Here is an 18,106-nt window from a genome sequence, read left to right as displayed (position 1 = left end):
TTGTCTATTTTATGGGTCTATTTAGTATTGTTTATTTTTTTAAAATTGAAATATTTTTATAAAGACAAAAGTTAGTTGAAATAGTATAATAGAGTTCATAAATAGTATTAAAAAATGCAGTGAGACCCATAAATAGTAGCAAAAATAAACTGAATAGTAAAATAAGTTAGTAAAATTAATCATGTCAAATGGAGACTATATTACAATTTTAACAATACACCCTAATGCTCTATTATTTTTTTGTAAGATTAAAATAATTGGGGGTAAAATAAAATAGTAATGTTTAAGATATAGATGTTGCTGCTTGTCACTATAACATCTAAAAATAAATCATAAAAGTTAGCATTTTTTTTTTTTTTTTTTGCATTTTTAATGTTATTACCGGATATGGTTCTCTTTTTATGAATTTGATGATGAGAAATGATATGTCAATAATATTTTTATGATATTTTACAACAAATTTTAAATGACAGGTTGTTATTGTTGGGATAAAAAAATAATCTTAGTGTTAGGTTCAAATTTAAACAAATTATAATTTATTGTGAAAATATTATGAAAATATTGTGAACATAACACTTCTCTTTATTGGTACAATAACATTTAAAATGCCTGTACCAAAAAATCTGTACAAAGGCTACTGGACTGGATATATACCATATACCTAGACCGATACTAAAACCCATCCAATCTGTACAGAGGCTACTGGACTGGATATATACCAGACCAACACTCAACCCATCCAATCAAGAGACCCATAGAGCCGCCTTCTTAATATTTATTTTTATTTTTATAAAAAGTCCATCCGTATTTAACTTGATCTGGGCAATCCCTGGAAATATGCAGAATAAAATAATCCAGAAATATTTATGAAAAAAAAAAGAAAAAAGAAAAGAAAAGATAAGACCCAAGATGATGAAATCATTGAGAATTTTGTTTGGAACATAATAAAAGATATGTGGACAGAGAGTCTGAAGAACTTTTGTTTAATCTCATCATCTCACAGCGTCTCGTCAGGCATGAGATGAGCCAACTGTACACAGTGTTACTCTCCCGTGAAAGCTGTAACAACTCAACAAGACACACGCACCACACTCACTCACTCACTCACTCAGTCCTCACCTGAAAAATATCATACTGATTAATAAAATAAAACAAAAAGTAAGGAAAAGAAAACCACAAACCCATCTCTGTATCTCTCTCTCTCTCTTTCACTGTCTTTCACGTTTAAAATCTAGCAACTTTTTTCTGCCATAAGAAAAATCTGGATTGAGGGAAGTGATAGCATTTCTCTGCTCTTTTGTTTCTTCGAACCAAACAAACTCAATTCTCAGATTCCCTCGTTTCCACTCCACACTTTCTCCTTGATAATAGCACCACTCCTTAAAGTTAACGTGTAATCATAAAGCTTTAAATTCAAGTAAAGGTGATTACTAATAGTTCATATCTCAATTGGGTTTGTTTTATTTCAAGCTAAACCTTGAGTTTTTTCATCTGGGTTCTCTTCACTTTCTCTAAAAATAGTAGAATTTTCCCTCAATTTCTCTGTTTTTTTTGTTTTTTGATTTCGAATCTGTAATTCAATCTTGGCTGGTACAATACTAACAAGTTTGACTTGGGTTTTGCTAGATATTGAAAAGTGTTATCTGGGTCTGATCCATTTTTGGAAGAAATGGTGAATTTGGGATTGTTTTCTGGGTTGAAGTCAATGAAATCAGTGAATGTGAGTTTCAGATTGCCATATTTTACTCACTGGGGTCAGAGCATACTTGTATGTGGGTCTGAGCCAATACTTGGTTCATGGAATGTGAAGAAAGGCCTGTTGCTGAGCCCCAGTCATGAAGGTGATGTGCTCGTATGGAGTGGAAGTGTTGCAGTTCCAAGTGGGTTTGGTTGTGAGTACAGTTATTATGTGGTGGATGGTGATAAGAATGTTCTGAGATGTGAGATGGGAAGGAAGCGTAAACTGCTATTGGCTGATGGGATTCAGGATGGTGAGGTGGTGGAGTTCCATGACCTTTGGCAGGTGCTACTTTTGTTCTCTTTTTCTTTCTAACTGTTATCAATTATGACTTTTGTAAGGTTTTCTTTTTGTTCCTTATCGGAGTACAACTTTAGCACTTTTACTAGACTATAGTCATTGCTGATATCTTTGTGTTTTAGGAATTTTATTTATTTGTTGTGGATATTCCTGCTCTGGGAATTTCAGTACAGAATAACTGCCGAGATCCTATAGAAGTTTCAATTTATTGAAACTGTGAAGCTTTAATAATCTCTTGTTTTTAACATTTTGATTTAGTTGGTTTTGGATTTCTTTTAAAGCTTTTATGGAATCTTGTCATGGTTCAAAACAAAAGGCTTAAGATTCTAAACATTCTTTTCTTTTGTTTGCTTTTCTCTCCAACCACTTGGACCGTTACTATATTCTTGCTAACAACTTTATGTATATTGTATTTGTTCCAGTTAATACGATGTTTTTTGCCCCTTTTCTTTCACTAAACTTTTACTTTGGCGTTGAAAGTTGTAATTAGATGCTCGCTTTATCCTGAATGTTATGGTTTACTTTTCTGTTCTACTTATATTATGCTCTTTGGTTGCTTACAACGGAAAGACAGGAGAGCCTCTTTCATGACAACCACTCCAACCCATATGGTTCTAAAGTATAGATTTTTTTTTTCAAAATTTTTTTGGATCCTCATTCTTTTCAGTAATCAAATGGAGTGGCAGAAATATTTTTTACTTATAAAAGAGGAAAAGGAGTGACATATTTATTTTTTCCTCGGGTTGCTATATGATTTGCTCATTGTGGAAACTGTTTGTTTCTTGACATTAACAAATTTACTGAAAAGTTCTGTTATTATAAAATCCAGATTGGCTCTGATGATCTCCCTTTTAGAAGCGCATTTAAAAATGTAATTTTCAACCGAAGTTGGACTTTGAATGTAGAGACACCTCTAGGAGTCATTCAGAATAAGCTGGATGAGGAAGGTAATTGGATGTAGTTCGAGTTCTTTAGTAATTCCTCTTTTTTTTTTTGGGAGAAAGTTCTTTAGTAATTCCTGATGTAAAGTTCTGTTTGTGAACTGTCATTTTGAAAAGTCATTTATCGCTTTTTACTTCTGGTTATCAGCAGAGACAGTTCTCGTCCAATTCAGAATTTGCTGCCCAAATATAGAAGAAGCCGCATCAGTATGAACTCTGTACTCCAAATGAGAATTTTACTGTTTATTTGGATATGAATTGATATTATTATAAGTTCTGTCGGTTATCTTTTTTGCTTTGATTCTTGGTAGGATTAATTGAAGTTGGACTCATGCAGGTTTATGTGATTGGTAGCCATATAAATTTGGGGAAATGGAAAGTTCAAGATGGGCTTAAACTTAGCTATGCTGGTGATTCAATCTGGCAAGGTGACTGTGTGCTGCGGAAGGTCGATTTACCAATAAAATATCCTTCTTGGTGTCTTAATCTTCAATTCGGCATCTGTATGTTATTGCTTGCTATGCATATTACCTGATGATTACCAACTCTTATGTTCATCTCTCTTTTTTCCTTGACGGTTGTTCCACGTATAATTATAGTAAGTATGGCAAGGCAGGAAACTTTTCTTTAGAAACTGGTCCCAATCGTGAACTAACTGTTGGCTCCTCGAAGAATCAACCAAGATACATTTTTCTTTCAGATGGCATGTTTCGAGTACGTTGTCAAACATAGATTCTATGTAAGTGAATGTTATGTTGTCGCGGAACTTTTATTGTTGGCTCTAATATATTCATTTATTTTGTCAGGAATTGCCATGGCGGGCTGCTGGTGTTGCAATTCCTATGTTTTCTGTTAGGTCAGAATCTGATCTTGGAGCTGGAGAGTTTCTTGACCTGAAGTTACTTGTTGACTGGGCTGTGGATTCTGGGTTCCATTTAGTACAGCTTTTACCAATCAACGATACATCTGTGCATGGGATGTGGTGGGACTCATATCCTTACAGGTATACCTTCAATGTTCCCTTCATTTTTCTTGTCTTGTGTATTTCATTTTTCATAATTTTTTTGGGGGTGGGGGTAGGTTTAGAGATTGAGGGAATTGACAATTTTGAAAATTTCTTGAAGTTGTGAATTGCCACACTTTTCATTTCTTTGCTGCTTTTGACTGGCACATTTTTGTGTTCCCAAATTCTATTTATTATCCTGCTTAGATCTGTATTCATCTTGGCTCTGATAATTGTAAGAAACCTACCATTTTCTCTGGTTTCAGAATCCCCTTCTTCTGTCTTATACTTCCTTGTCTCACACTAATGATATCTTAAATGTTTCACTTCTTCTTTTTCACCGAGTTTAATACACAAGATTTTTTTTAATAAATTAACCTACCACTCTTTCTAGCTTCATGAATGCCCTTTCTTCTTTTGTATTATGTGTCATTGTAAGAGAACAGTATCTTACATGTTTTATGTCAAATTATATGTTTCGGTGACTTCAAGCACCCTTGAGTATTTATTATAGATTTGCAATTATGATCTTACAAACATTTTTTGTAATTATTTTGATTGTACAGTTCACTCTCTGTTTTTGCATTGCATCCATTATACCTGAGAGTTCAGGCTCTTTCAGAAAATATTCCAGATGATATCAAGGTGATGTGCATGATTTTCAAATTTTTATTTAAACAGATATTCTTTTTCTGAAATTTATGCTGATACATGAAAAATGTTTATTGCCTCATTGTTTCTTTTCTTTTCTTTACAGCAAGAAATTCTGAAGGCAAAACAACGACTGGATGGAAAGGTAACTGCATCCGTTATACCTGAGAGTCACATTCAGTGACTGTTGCTTTTGTAAAAAACAATATAGGCAAAATGATTTGTGTCTATACTTTTACGGTTTCACCTACAGACTTGACCTGAGCAATGATTAAATAAGTAAGAAGACATTATTATTAATACAAGGATAGTTTATTACATTATTAAAGAAAAAAGGAAATCAGATTGGTTAAAAAGAAAAAATAATAAAGAAGCTGCAACACAAAATGCTATACTTGAGTTTATATCTTTAAAATACAATTCAGTCATCCTCCTCTGTGGTGATTGTCTTTTGAATATCTGACACATTATAATTGACATGTTTTACTGGAAAAGTTATAGTAATGATACAGTTCATTCTTTGGTGCATGTTTTACCAGTTTATATTAATGTATTTAAGTTGTCTTTGCTGGATGTTGACTGAAAAGTTATAGTAATGATACAGTTCCTTCTTTGGTGCGTGTATTACCAGTTCATATTAATGTATTTAGGTTGTCATTGCAGGATGTTGATTATGAGGCTACTATGGCTACTAAACTTTCAATTGCCAAGAAAATTTTCACCCGAGAGAAGGATTTGATACTTAGCTCTGAATCCTTTCAGAAATTTCTCTCTGAGAATGAGGTCATACTGTGTTAAATGTTCAGCTTATTTTTATGAATATTATAGCAAATGATTCACGTTTTCCTCTTTTTACAGATTGCCCTTTGCTTGTTCAGCTTTGATTTAATTGATTTTCAGTTTTACTCTTTCAAAACTTTTGCTAAACTGAATTATGTTTTAATTGGTCAGGATTGGTTAAAACCCTACGCGGCCTTCTGTTTCCTGCGGGACTTTTTTGAAACATCAGATCATAGTGAATGGGGCCGCTTTTCTCAGTTTTCAAAAGATAAGGTAATCAGCCTTTTGATTTCCTTTCATTTAAGATTAGAGGTTGGATGTTTTTCACTAAATTTATGGGTCTATCCATAAATACAGCTACTTGAATGATATTGAGAAGATGCTTTCGCTTAATTTTCTTACAACAATTTCCCTTTTACTTCAGCTTGAGAAACTCGTTGCAAAAGACAGCTTGCAGTATGATGTGATTTGCTTCCATTATTATATCCAATTCCATTTACATTTACAAGTAAGCAGAATTGATCTCTGTCACATATTTTATACATCAAGTCACACTGTTGAACATAAAGGTATCTTATTCTTTGGTGCCATCACAAAACTACAGTTGTCAGAAGCTGCGGGATATGCAAGAAAGAAAGGAGTGGTATTGAAGGGAGACCTACCTATTGGCGTTGACAGAAACAGTGTGGATACCTGGGTCTATCCAAATTTGTTTCGCATGAACACGGCTACTGGAGCACCTCCAGATTATTTTGATAAAAATGGCCAGAACTGGGGATTCCCTACTTATAACTGGGAGGAAATGTCAAAAGACAACTATGCTTGGTGGCAAGCTCGTTTAACCCAGGTTTTGTTCTTTAAATAGATTTTGATCCTACCCTCAATGTGCCTTGGTCTTGGTGCCATGTCTCTTTCACTGACTTTCGTGAATAAGCCAAAAGTTATTTTTCTTTGTTTCCATGACAGATGGCAAACTACTTTACAGCTTTCCGGATTGATCACATACTGGGTTTCTTCCGAATCTGGGAGCTTCCGGAGCATGCTATGACAGGTCTAGTTGGAAAATTTCGACCATCGATCCCTCTTAGTCAGGTAAAGTTATGCTTGCCTAACCAAAAAGGCTTTTTTACTTGGAGAATAAATGAATGTAGAGCATGGTCTCTGTTAAGGGAGGCAATAGTTTTTAATGTTATTTTTGTGAATTTACACAAATTAATGCTTCTTCTGTAGGAAGAACTTGAAAGAGAGGGAATATGGGACTTTGATCGATTGAGTCGTCCATATATTCGGCAGGAAATGTTAGAGGTTACTGAATTTTTTTGTTAGCTGTAATCTGCTTTGACTTATTGTAATCAACCTATGACTTCTATTTCTTTGTTTTAAGTTTACTGTGCATCGTTTCTGCTAATGTATGTCTCTTTTCTTTGATTTTTATTCTTGATTCAGGATAAATTTGGATCGTATTGGACTTTTATTGCCTCAACTTTTCTCAATGAATATCAGAAGCAGTGCTATGAGGTGAGAATAGTAGTTTTAGTTGATAAATGGATTTGTTATATATATTTTCTTCATAACTCATAATTAGTCTTTGGAGGGATTTTTCTGTCAAATATTAGGCTGAGCGGCCTCACTCTAAATTAATTTATTTTCCTATATATTCTTCTCAGTTCAAGGAGGAGTGCAACACAGAGAAAAAAATTGCTGCCAAGCTGAAGGCATGTGCAGAGAGGTCCTTGTTGTTGGAGAGTGAAAACAAGACAAGGCGTGGTCTTTTTGATCTTCTTCAGGTATAATATAATTTCAAAGAAAGCTTTAATCTTTGATTTCATCTTACAAACTCTTTTTAACCATTTTATGTGCATTTTATCCTGGGCGCTTTTCTTAATTATGCTATGAGATCCTACAATTGCCATTACCTGTTCCGGTCCTGGATTATGATATGTCCAGCATTTCCTGCAGAATATAGTTCTTATCAGAGATCCAGAGGATCCAAGGAAGTTCTATCCTCGTTTCAATCTTGAAGATACTTCAAGTTTTAATGATTTGGATGATCACAGGTAATCATATTGGTGTGGAAAATTAGCTTATTTCATACATTTGTATGGTCCTCATGCATAAAAAAGTATTGCTAGTATGACTTAAAATGCATTGTATCTTGTACATATTTTGATAAAGTTGATTGCCTATTCTTGGTGCCAAAAAGAATTCTTTTCCTACTTTTCTTTTCAACTATCTCAAGATACTGCCAACTTAGCATCTTACTTTTCATCCCATGATACAGCAAAAATGTTCTGAAAAAATTATACTATGATTACTATTTCCACCGGCAAGAGAATCTTTGGCGGCAAAATGCTTTGAAGACTCTGCCTGTCCTCCTGAACTCATCTGACATGCTAGCCTGCGGCGAAGATCTGGGTCTTATTCCTTCTTGTGTTCACCCTGTATGTTGATTAAACTATTCTCAACCACACAGCCTTCTCCCACCTTTCTCAGTTCTCTCCTTTTCTCACAGGGATTTATCTTTCTGATTTTGCATATAATTGACAAAAATCTGTCTTCTAACTGGTTAATTTTGATACAGGTCATGCAAGAGTTGGGATTAATAGGTTTGCGGATTCAACGCATGCCAAGTGAACCTGGTTTGGAGTTTGGTATTCCTTCACAGTACAGCTACATGACGGTAAGATCTTGTGCCTGTTTTATTGTGGTGCAATTGGTTATTACTAGAATGGGATTCTACAGATTTATTTTCTGGTATTGCATTCTGAAATGGTTTATAAAACTTAACCAGAAGTTGAAAAACTGGTTATTGAGAAGTCCTAAAATGTATCCTCTCAATACAATTCATGATGCTAAAATCTTGTCATAATGCTTGTCTATCCTAAGCCCATTCTTTTGGTGCAACTGGAATGGAATGTGGCTGGTTTATTTTTCTTGTATAGCATTCTGGTCTGGTAATTAAAGTCCTCAATGAAAAAGTAAAAGAAAAGAAAATATCTTTTTGGAGTCCTAAAATGGATCAACTTTGTACAATGAAATGATGCTGCCAAAACAAAAGGACTTATATCAACTGATCGTGTAAACTAGTAGAATAATTCCATTTGCACCAAACATCATCCTTGCCATTGCTCATTGTAAATTAATAATGTTAATTATTTTTCTTGTTATTTGTTATTTGGTCTATGGTTGAAAGCTTGGCCTTTTCTAGATTTCATAATATGCATCCTTTTTAATACCTGAAGTTAAATTATGATCTTGTAGCAGCGTATGAAAGTAATTTCAATTTCTATCTAGGTTGACAAGCTTTACCCCGTTAGCTGTTTAAATTTTATTTAATTTCAATTTTTTCTTTTTGGTATTCCTTTTTCATTTTCCTTATAAAGCACTGAAATTATGGGAATTTGGCTATATTGCAATTGGCCATATGCTAATAAATACCTCCAATTGAACTTTTCAAATCTTCATCTTTGTCATTAGAATGTAACTGGGTAGGTGTGTAAATAAATGTGCTCAGGTGTGTGCTCCATCTTGCCATGACTGCTCAACCCTGCGCGCTTGGTGGGAAGAAGATGAAGAAAGAAGACAACGATTTTTCAAGAGTGTAGTGGGGTCTGACGTTTTACCACCTAGTCAATGTGTTCCGGAGGTTGCACATTTCATTATAAGGCAACATGTTGAAGCCCCATCAATGTGGGCAATTTTCCCTCTTCAGGTAGTGTAATAGTCATATTAATACAGTGAGGTCTTCAATACTGTTCTCAAACTCTTCGGTACATCTTCCAACTTCATACAATCAATGCCTTGTGGGAAGCGCAGTAAATAGCACTAAGCTAAAATGTTTGTTCTCGCTGTGGTTGTATTCATGTCTTAACATTGTACTAATTGATTAATGTGTACTCTGTTTGCATTTAAAAAAGGTGGGGTGTTAGTATTTCTATTGGTTGGTCATGTCATATAGGCTTTTATTTGATGATCAGGATTTGATGGCATTGAAAGAAGAATATACCACACGCCCTGCAGCAGAGGAGACAATTAATGACCCCACAAATCCTAAGCACTACTGGAGATACCGTATGCGTTAAATTTTTATGTTAAATATTAAACTAAGCTTAGCTGTGCTTGCCTTTTGCCTTGTTTATTCAAGCTCCCTGTTTCCAACTATAATATTGGAGTTGCATATTGAGGCTCATGACCTCATTATTGTCATTATGTTGAATTTTGTTGTACTCAGGTGTACATGTGACACTGGAGTCTTTGGTAAAGGACAGTGAACTAAAAAGCACCATTAAAGATCTTGTTCGAGGAAGTGGAAGATCACATCCTGTGGGAGAAAATGAAGTTCAAGTGAATGAAGAATCAGTAGCCACTACTGAGAAGCAGCAAGTTGCCACTGGGAAAGAGAAACTCCTGGTCGTGACACAGTTGAATGGTGTCCCTCAAAAGGAGATTCCGGTGGTCCGCTAAGGTTGCTTATTCTGCCAAGGTTGCTTAGAGATTGTGTACTTAGGCATCGTGTTGCAATCATATCATTTGATTATATGCCTACAACTAGGAGACCCAAGTCATACAAAAGTGGTAGAACGAAAGAATCAGAAGAATTCATATGATGTTCACTCAATGCTGCTGTTGAGGTTGGTCCTCTTTCCATACATCCATACTTGTCATGAACATGCATTATTGAAAATTGATAGGAATATATGTACTTTGAGTTTGTACGTAATAATGTTTCTTTCTTACTATGATTTCTCATAGTAACTTCAATAATAATATAGTTGCTAGCAACAAACAGTGCAACAGTTAAAGATTCCACGTTTGAAGATTGTTTGGTAATGCAGAAATAAAATTGTTGATGAACATTATGTTCTTGCAAATTTATATATGTTGTGGGTATGTCTAATTACATTATACGCTTCCCATCATGTTATTGATCTTTATTAGTTTTCACGTGAGTCTTAACAGTGTTCGTACTTCATAAAAATATCTTGCATGGACAACGAAAGCTCGCTCATTTTCCATGGAAATAGAGAAAAAGAAAATATCTAATCAAGTTAAATCATATAGATTCCTATTTTTTGAGAAGACATATAGGTCCTAAATCTTCCAAAATACTCGCGAAGGAATCTGATATTTAAATTTAAAAAAATTATGATGGTCTGATTGTGGGCTAAATTTTTTATGATAGGAGTCATTGTTGAGTACTTGATTTATATCTATTATTATCATTCTCAAAAAAAGATTTATACCTATTTTTGCAGGTCGCGTTTATGATTAAATATGAATGATAAAACGCTTTTACAGTTTTTTAGGTGCTAAGGTTTCTTAATTAAATTCAATCAATGATTACATTGACCAATGCATTACAAAAAATTCTTTTCCTAAAAAGGACAAAAGAAAAGAAAAATAGTTGATGCGAAATATTGGGAAAGATGTTCGGGTTTGTTTTTGGATATAAATGTTAAACATTATTAGAAAGTTTTAATTTTATCAAATAAAACATGGACAAAAGTTTTATTTTTATTTTTTATACTAAAATCGATTGGGAGGAATTCCCGTTTATTAAAACATGACTACAAAATTAGTCACATGACTAAAAGAACAAATGGATAATCCTTTGCCGAAGGAAGTGAATTAAACTATATCCATAAACAACATTGTAAATGAAGCTAGACCTTTCTATATTATCCAAGCCCTTAATCACAGGTGCAATTTGATGAAGTACACCACTGCCAAGACAGGATCTCAGCCGGTGAAACCGGTAACAAAATAGCAAAGCTTGTTTTCTAACTTCTACTAAAAAAAACTAAAATTTAAAAAATGAAATAGCAAAGCTTGTAAATAGCATTTGGTCGACTGCAAGGTTGCACTGGGCCTGCAAAACCGGATGATTGGCCCAAATTAAGAAAGAGATGTGTTAGGGACTTAACAAATTGTCATAACAGTTAATGTGCTAGTCTCTTTTAGGTTAATGATCCGTTTGGATACAGTTAAAAACTGAAAACACTATAGTAAAATAATTTTTAAATGTGTGAATGGTATCGTGGGACTAATTTTTAAGTTGCTGAAAAGTGAACTTTGTGAGTCCCGTGAACAATGCACAAGATCTACTGGTGTTCTGAAAAGTGGCTGAAAAGTCAAATATTATTGTTACTGTTCACTCTTTTTTATTGTTTATATGCCTTGGTGCATTATTCATGGGACCAGACGTTGGTCTTAACAAAGAAAAAGAAAAAGAAAAAGAGAAAACGCGTAAACGTGAAAACGTTGAATCCAAATTGCACCTAAAAATGAAATAATAAAATGTTTGACTCGGACCAGCTACAATTAAAAATAAAGATTCTATCAAAATATTAGGAGATTTTGTAGTGTTCTTAAAAATTTCCTGTAAAAAAATAGCAAGAAAGAAAGTAAAATGTCTTGGTGCTACTCTCATCCTAGCACAAACCAACCAAACAAGGCCACCTAACAACAATATTTTTAAATTTGTTTCTTGCTTCAAGATGCACATAATCACTAGGTTTCCATAAATGACAATTCCACCTAAAAAAGAAGAAGAAAAAAGATTCTCTCCATTTCAAGTCTCGTCAATTTCATAACTTAGAATAAATTTTATAAATTTAGAAGTGTATAAACTAAAACGTCTTTAAAATAACGCGATATTCTATACACGGATAAATCTAAAAAATTACAATATAAGCAAATGGAGAGGATTTGATCCTAAAGAAATGAAGGTGGAACGCAAATGTCCTAAAATAGGAAACCGTTGGCAAAGTGTGCGGATGAAAAATAGGAGACATGGGAAAAATAAAGGGCAAAGGGGTTGTTTTGGTTAGAACAGAAGTGTAAAACATAGAGTTGTTATGCGTAACGTGGCTTGAATCTATTAGCGAAGTGAGTAGAAAATGATACATGTTGACAAGAATGTGAAATAGTAAAATCCCATGTGTAAATGTATGGACGGCTTAGATGACGTAGAGTTTGCATGGATAAAAAAGGAAGAGAAGGATACAAGTGAAACCCCAAAAGCCAAAAAAAGAGATGGGTTCACATTAATGGGAATTATTGGTGTTGGTATATTTGGTGGTATTGTTGGATGATAATAAAAAGGGAGGAGTTGAGGGCTTTTATATTTTAGGTAACGGTTGGGAGAGGGAGAGAAATAAAAAGAGTGAATATTTTCATTGCTGAACCCTCTGCTGCTCTTGCCCTCCCTGCCCGTTTCTGTTCGTCTCATCCCTGAATACCTTAACCAGTGTTCAGGGTATGCATCTCTCTCCCTCTCTTTGTTTCTTTTTCTTATGGTTTCTTCTTATTTTGATGGATTCATATATGTTAGAGGAAATGAGACACAGAAATGTCCCATGCTTGTTTGTTTTCCTATTTGTGCTTGTCATAACAACAGAAATGTTTTATCCACAGTTCACGGTGTTTTCAATAGAAATGTTTAGAGTTCAAATCCTCTCCATTGTTGTAATTATCTTATTACAAAAAAAGATATTTTCTTTGTACCTTGTTATAAATTATAACAGCAAGAGTATTCTAAAGGTACATATTTGGATTGCGAGGTGCTTTCAATGGAGATGTCAATATTCAAATCTCCCATCCTATTGTTGTAACTATCGAATTATTAAAATTTTTATTTAATAATTTGATGATGATAATAATAAATGAGGCCCAGATTAATATTTCCTTTCTCTTAATGGTTTTATTATTCCTCTATGAAAAAAAATGTCATTTGAAATGAAAAGAAAATACAAGGTTGTTTTCAGCATTGTTTATTTTTTAAGCCATTCAACATTAGTTTTTAGAAATTTTTTTTCTTGGATAACATGTAAATGTTGGAAATTAATTGTTGAATTACTATTGTACTATTTTCTTTTTTTATAAAGCATTGTGACTTGTGCATGATGTTATAATTTTATATTTCAGAAAATCGTGGCGATTTATGTGCGGAGGAGCGAGGGATTAATTGGATTTGCCTATATGGTTGTTACATTTTCATTTCTCAATCTATGATATCATTCCATACAAAGATATGCAAGACATATATGAATGCTTCTTTATTTTTATTATTAGTTTTTTCTTCAGTGTGGTAATCCTTGCTTGGATATATGCAGGTTATGTTGGATTCAAGAACAAACGTGTGGAAATTAGCCTATACTTTGCTGATCATCCACGAAATAAGGAATGTGTATAGCATGAGACATTAGAGACCTGTTTGCCAATATTGGGTAAGCAAAGTTTTCTAAAATTTAAGAATGTTCAGTTGATATCCACATAAAGAATGATAAATTTAAAATAACTAGGCAAGTTAGCATAAAAACTAATTATCTCACTCGGTTTACATTTCATATTCACCTTTGTATAAATTTTTCATGCCTCACATTTTAAATGTACTTTTTTAGGCATTTGTGTAATCGAAGGGGAAACATTTATTTAGGCATTCTCATGCATGAATGCAAACGTGAATATAGTGGAGATGGTTCAAGTGATGCCTAATTCAGGAATAACCTTTTTGGCCCAAATTGTTAATGACACATTCTTTTGCATGATTCAGTATGTATTTGCCTTAAATGGTGTACTTATCGTTCTGCATATTGACCCATTACATATGACAACATTAATTAAAATGAATAATGTTATAGAAAATCATATATAAACTTTTAATTACAGTTGTTGCACATTAAATAGCAATGGTAGCTTTCTAGGACCATATCCAATTCAAATATAGTTTTTCCACAAACCACCAAAAGGAAACAAGCTATTGCTCATATTTAAATTTAATAATGTTTGATAATTGTTACTTGTTTGAATCTGCTTTTTTTCTTATGCCAATTATATATATTTGGAAATTGATGAGGAGGTTGTGCTTATTTTGATCATGTAGATATGTGATTATTGATCTACCAACTGGAAACTCTAATTCTTGGGTGATCCTTTGAGAACAGCAGACCCTGGCATTCGTGGCTGCCTATCTCATCTGCATGAGATTCTTTAACATGGCCATAGCCATTGATCAACATCATGGATTCAAGCCTTTCAGCCGATCCCAAATATGCAGACTCCAATCCTACACTCACCTTGATCACAAAATTCTTGAACAAACTAATCTACCACACACCTCAATGCAAGCATTTGAAGTTGACAACATTCACAGAAGCTTATCCACCCCATGCCTATCCATAACCACAGAAGTGGAGGAAGAGTTTGATAAAAATCCAAGAATTGAGATTGTTGGGGGCCAAGAGGATCCAAGAGCACGTGCTTTAGTGGTTGAGGTTGCCGTAGCTTTAGCCTCCGGTGTTGATCCAATGCCAGTGTCAAGTGGGTTAGGTGGTGCCTACTTCTTGTGTAGCCGAAATAATGGTGATAATATTGCTGTGGCAAAGCCAATAGATGAAGAACCTTTAGCCTTTAACAATCCAAAAGGATTTGGGGGTCGAATGCTTGGCCAACCAGGATTGAAACGCTCAGTTAGAATAGGTGAAACTGGCATTCGTGAATTGGCTGCTTATCTTCTTGATCATAATGGCTTTGCTGGGGTTCCTCCAACAGCTTTAGTGAAAATTTCCCATGTTGCATTTCATGTCAATAATGAAGCCTCAAATTTAGCTGAACAATACAAAGTTGCTTCACTCCAACGCTTTGTGGAACATGAATATGATGCTGGAGAGTTGGGCTCTTCTGGTTTCTCAGTTACATCAGTGCATAGGATTGGGATTTTTGATGTTAGACTCATGAATCTTGACAGGCATGCTGGGAATATACTTGTTAAGAAACATAAGAATGATACTAATTATGCACCTGGGGTAGCTGAGCTTGTGCCAATTGACCATGGGCTCTGCCTTCCTGAGTTTCTTGATGATCCATATTTTGAGTGGCTGCATTGGCCTCAAGCCTCAGTTCCTTTTTCCAAGTATGAAATTGAGTACATTTCTAATCTTGATCCATTTAAAGACGCTGAACTTTTAAGGACTCAACTGCCATCTATGAGGGAGTCTTCTATCAGGGTACTTGTGTTATGCACTATTTTCTTGAAGCAAGCTGCGGCTTCTGGGCTTTGTCTGGCTAATATTGGTGCAATGATGACTCGGGAATTTTGTGGTGGGGAAGAAAAAATGAGCGTCTTAGAGAATCTCTGTACCCAAGCCAAGTCTAGCTTGCCTAGTATTTGTTATCATGATCAAGGAAAAGAATTCGAAATATTTCAACTTGAAGATGAAAATGAAAATGGTTTAATTGAGGTCTTGGACCTTCCCCAACTCTTGAAGAGCCATCCTGGGGTAGTTGATCCACTTGAGATGATGCCAAGGTTTTCGACCATAAATGACAATTTTGATGATAATGATGATATTGGAGCATATAATGGAAGTGAGGACAACAATTTCTGTGACAATCATAAGGTGGCCGGGCATTTTATGAAGAGCATGAGTTTTTCAGTATCAAGCTATAATTTTGAAAATGGGGGCATTTCTTTTGAAGACATGAGTGAAGATGAATGGGAATTGTTTTTGGAGATTTTTGAGGAGCTTTTGCCCAATTTGTTTGAAGGTAAAGATCAGTGCACTAACTCGAAGCAAAGGTTGGGAACTTCTTGCAAATTTTGAGGAATGTTTGGAGGGAAGGAAACAGAGAACAAATAATTATGGTAATTGATCTTAAATCTTGTACCTAGTACGAAGTTTGTGTATATTATTGCCAGATGGCTGGCCAGTGTAGGTTGTAGATACATTCTATAGGGGCTGGAATGGAAAAGCGATTGGTGAAATGCCATCCTTCCATTTCACCTTTGATATTTTTATTTTCTCTTTTCAAATATTGTTGTAAAGTAACAAAGAGCCAAATTTGCACATCATTTTGCAATTATTTATTGATGGGTATGCCTTATTATTATTATTTTATGTTTGCCTTATTCAAGATGTGAAAGTACATTTGAAAATAAAAATTATTACTGTCGTTATTTATATTTTTATAAATATAATCTATTGTTGATTATTTTAACTAATTATTAAATTATTAGGACATCATTACAATTCGGTTTTAATGTCCTAAACTTCTCTATTATGCCGTTCTTTAATGGTTTGGCTTTTTTAAAAACATGGTTTTCGTTTTATTTTAAGATTGACACGTACAACACCAAATTCTCTCTAGCCCCTTCTTTTTATAAAGAAACTAGTTGCTAACTCATGTTATGTACGAGAACTTACCTGTAAGGACTGAATTTGGATTGGACCCAGTATAAGATTGAGTTTTAACCCAATAAGCCCAAATAATGAATTTGTAGAGCGTGGGTGAAAGAACTAGTTCTACTCTAGAAGAAAGACAATAAAAGTTGCTGATTTAAGATCATTAAATACAAGTAAGATAAGAAAATTTGTCCTCAGCACGGCCAGAGGAGCTTATGTTATAATGTCTTGTTTATGAACAAAGTTACAAGAGTTCACAGTATTATTACAAAGATTTCTTGATTTTTTTCCGATCCCTTTTTTTAGGCCACCTTTCCATGCTATATACTACTATCTTGATATCATCTCTACCATACATATGTAGGTTAGATTCTAGGAACCCATTCTTGTCCCATCCAACACCTCCTAGAACCATCAACCAGTAGCTGTAAGGCTGCTTGACCACTGTTCATGTATCACCTCCACATTAATGCGACCAAAGAGTTAGTTGGGAGGCATTTAATGTGGAGGTAGCAGCTTTTGAAGATATTTGTTGTCTCCTTTTGTTTATCTCTTATCCAATGTCCGACTCTTAGTTGTGATGTAACCTTGAAGAGTGTCCAGGATGATAAGACATTCTTACTGATCTCGGATCTCCGTTTCCGAGATGACTTTTCTCCTCGGACGTATTTTGGACTATCACATACAATCTTTATTTCTTCTTCTTATACCATTCCCATTATAACTTTATTTGACCATCCTCGGATTGGTTAATATTCTTGGATTGGGCCATAGGCTCAATTCATACAGTTTTAATAGTACCTTCTAGATAATTGACCCCCACAATAGCCTCTCAAAATCTTGCTTTTCGGCTTCCCGGGAGGAAAGGAGGATTTTGATATCCTTAACCCATCTTTTTTATGGTTATGCCCTCCTGAACTCCCAAATGCCTTTTTACCTGCTCAAGGCACGCTTTTGATGCTTCGGCGTCCAGAGCGTGCCATCATTAAATTTTGGCGATTCCCTTGTCCCCCACGTTCAACGGCAGGATGTAAATCCAACGGTGGAGGATTTTCCTAGGTTTACGAGTGGGAATTTTCCCGCTTGTAACTTCTGCGCCACTATAAATAGCTTTTCAAATCAATTTCTTTTCCTACTTTCAACAATCACACAGTCCTAGAGCTCATACATTGAACCTGTCACTCTCTCTCCCCTCCCTGTGCGTCTACAAATATTCAAAATATGTCCGAGGACCTTCTTTTCAAATCTATAAGTTTTCTTGAACCCTCTTAGTTTTCGTTTCAAACTTGTTAATTTTTCTTCAAAACTTCTTATAAAATGGGTAAGTTCAAGCGTTTAGTTGAGTCCGAGGAGGGTATGGAAAGATTTAGGGCTAAGTATAGGATCCCACCAACAGTGGGCATGAGATATGCTGCCCAGGGGGAATGGGTAGATGCTAGGAAAACAGGAGAGGTGGTCATCCCTATGATCGTCTTTATAGAAGGAGGGATGACCATTCCCGTGGGCACCA

At 34.7% G+C, this 18,106-nt stretch overlaps 2 protein-coding genes across 6 annotated transcripts; both read left to right on the top strand.

Annotated features, from left to right (window-relative positions):
* Positions 1 to 968: 968 nt before the first annotated feature.
* LOC115952393 (4-alpha-glucanotransferase DPE2) lies at positions 969 to 10,288 on the top strand. Of its 4 annotated transcripts, none has more exons than XM_031069561.1 (23): positions 969 to 1,423; positions 1,627 to 2,023; positions 2,868 to 2,985; positions 3,131 to 3,186; positions 3,317 to 3,444; positions 3,567 to 3,693; positions 3,786 to 3,982; positions 4,549 to 4,627; positions 4,740 to 4,778; positions 5,297 to 5,416; positions 5,585 to 5,686; positions 5,838 to 5,921; positions 6,018 to 6,260; positions 6,380 to 6,505; positions 6,644 to 6,718; positions 6,860 to 6,931; positions 7,081 to 7,200; positions 7,373 to 7,470; positions 7,695 to 7,854; positions 7,995 to 8,093; positions 8,928 to 9,125; positions 9,391 to 9,484; positions 9,645 to 10,288. In XM_031069561.1, exons 2-23 carry the CDS (start codon positions 1,670 to 1,672, stop codon positions 9,875 to 9,877), a joined length of 2,922 nt encoding a protein of 973 aa, XP_030925421.1. In that variant the 5' UTR covers positions 969 to 1,423; positions 1,627 to 1,669; the 3' UTR covers positions 9,878 to 10,288. The 4 variants fall into 4 exon arrangements, with proteins under 4 accessions (XP_030925421.1, XP_030925418.1, XP_030925419.1 ...); XM_031069558.1 differs by having other exon boundaries at positions 3,128 to 3,186; XM_031069559.1 differs by lacking the exon at positions 969 to 1,423 and adding an exon at positions 1,449 to 1,520 and having other exon boundaries at positions 3,128 to 3,186.
* A 2,269-nt stretch (positions 10,289 to 12,557) lies between these two features.
* Positions 12,558 to 16,265, top strand: LOC115952392 (phosphatidylinositol 4-kinase gamma 8-like). Of its 2 annotated transcripts, XM_031069556.1 has the most exons (4): positions 12,558 to 12,671; positions 13,340 to 13,396; positions 13,528 to 13,641; positions 14,298 to 16,265. In XM_031069556.1, exon 4 carries the CDS (start codon positions 14,395 to 14,397, stop codon positions 16,015 to 16,017), a length of 1,623 nt encoding a protein of 540 aa, XP_030925416.1. In that variant the 5' UTR covers positions 12,558 to 12,671; positions 13,340 to 13,396; positions 13,528 to 13,641; positions 14,298 to 14,394; the 3' UTR covers positions 16,018 to 16,265. The 2 variants fall into 2 exon arrangements, with proteins under 2 accessions (XP_030925416.1, XP_030925417.1); XM_031069557.1 differs by lacking the exon at positions 13,340 to 13,396.
* The last annotated feature ends 1,841 nt before the right edge of the window (positions 16,266 to 18,106 follow it).

This window comes from Quercus lobata, chromosome 7 (genome assembly GCF_001633185.2).
Source record: "Quercus lobata isolate SW786 chromosome 7, ValleyOak3.0 Primary Assembly, whole genome shotgun sequence".
In the NCBI taxonomy this organism is placed as follows: Eukaryota; Viridiplantae; Streptophyta; class Magnoliopsida; order Fagales; family Fagaceae; genus Quercus; species Quercus lobata.
This window is presented reverse-complemented; position numbering and strand designations above follow the sequence as displayed.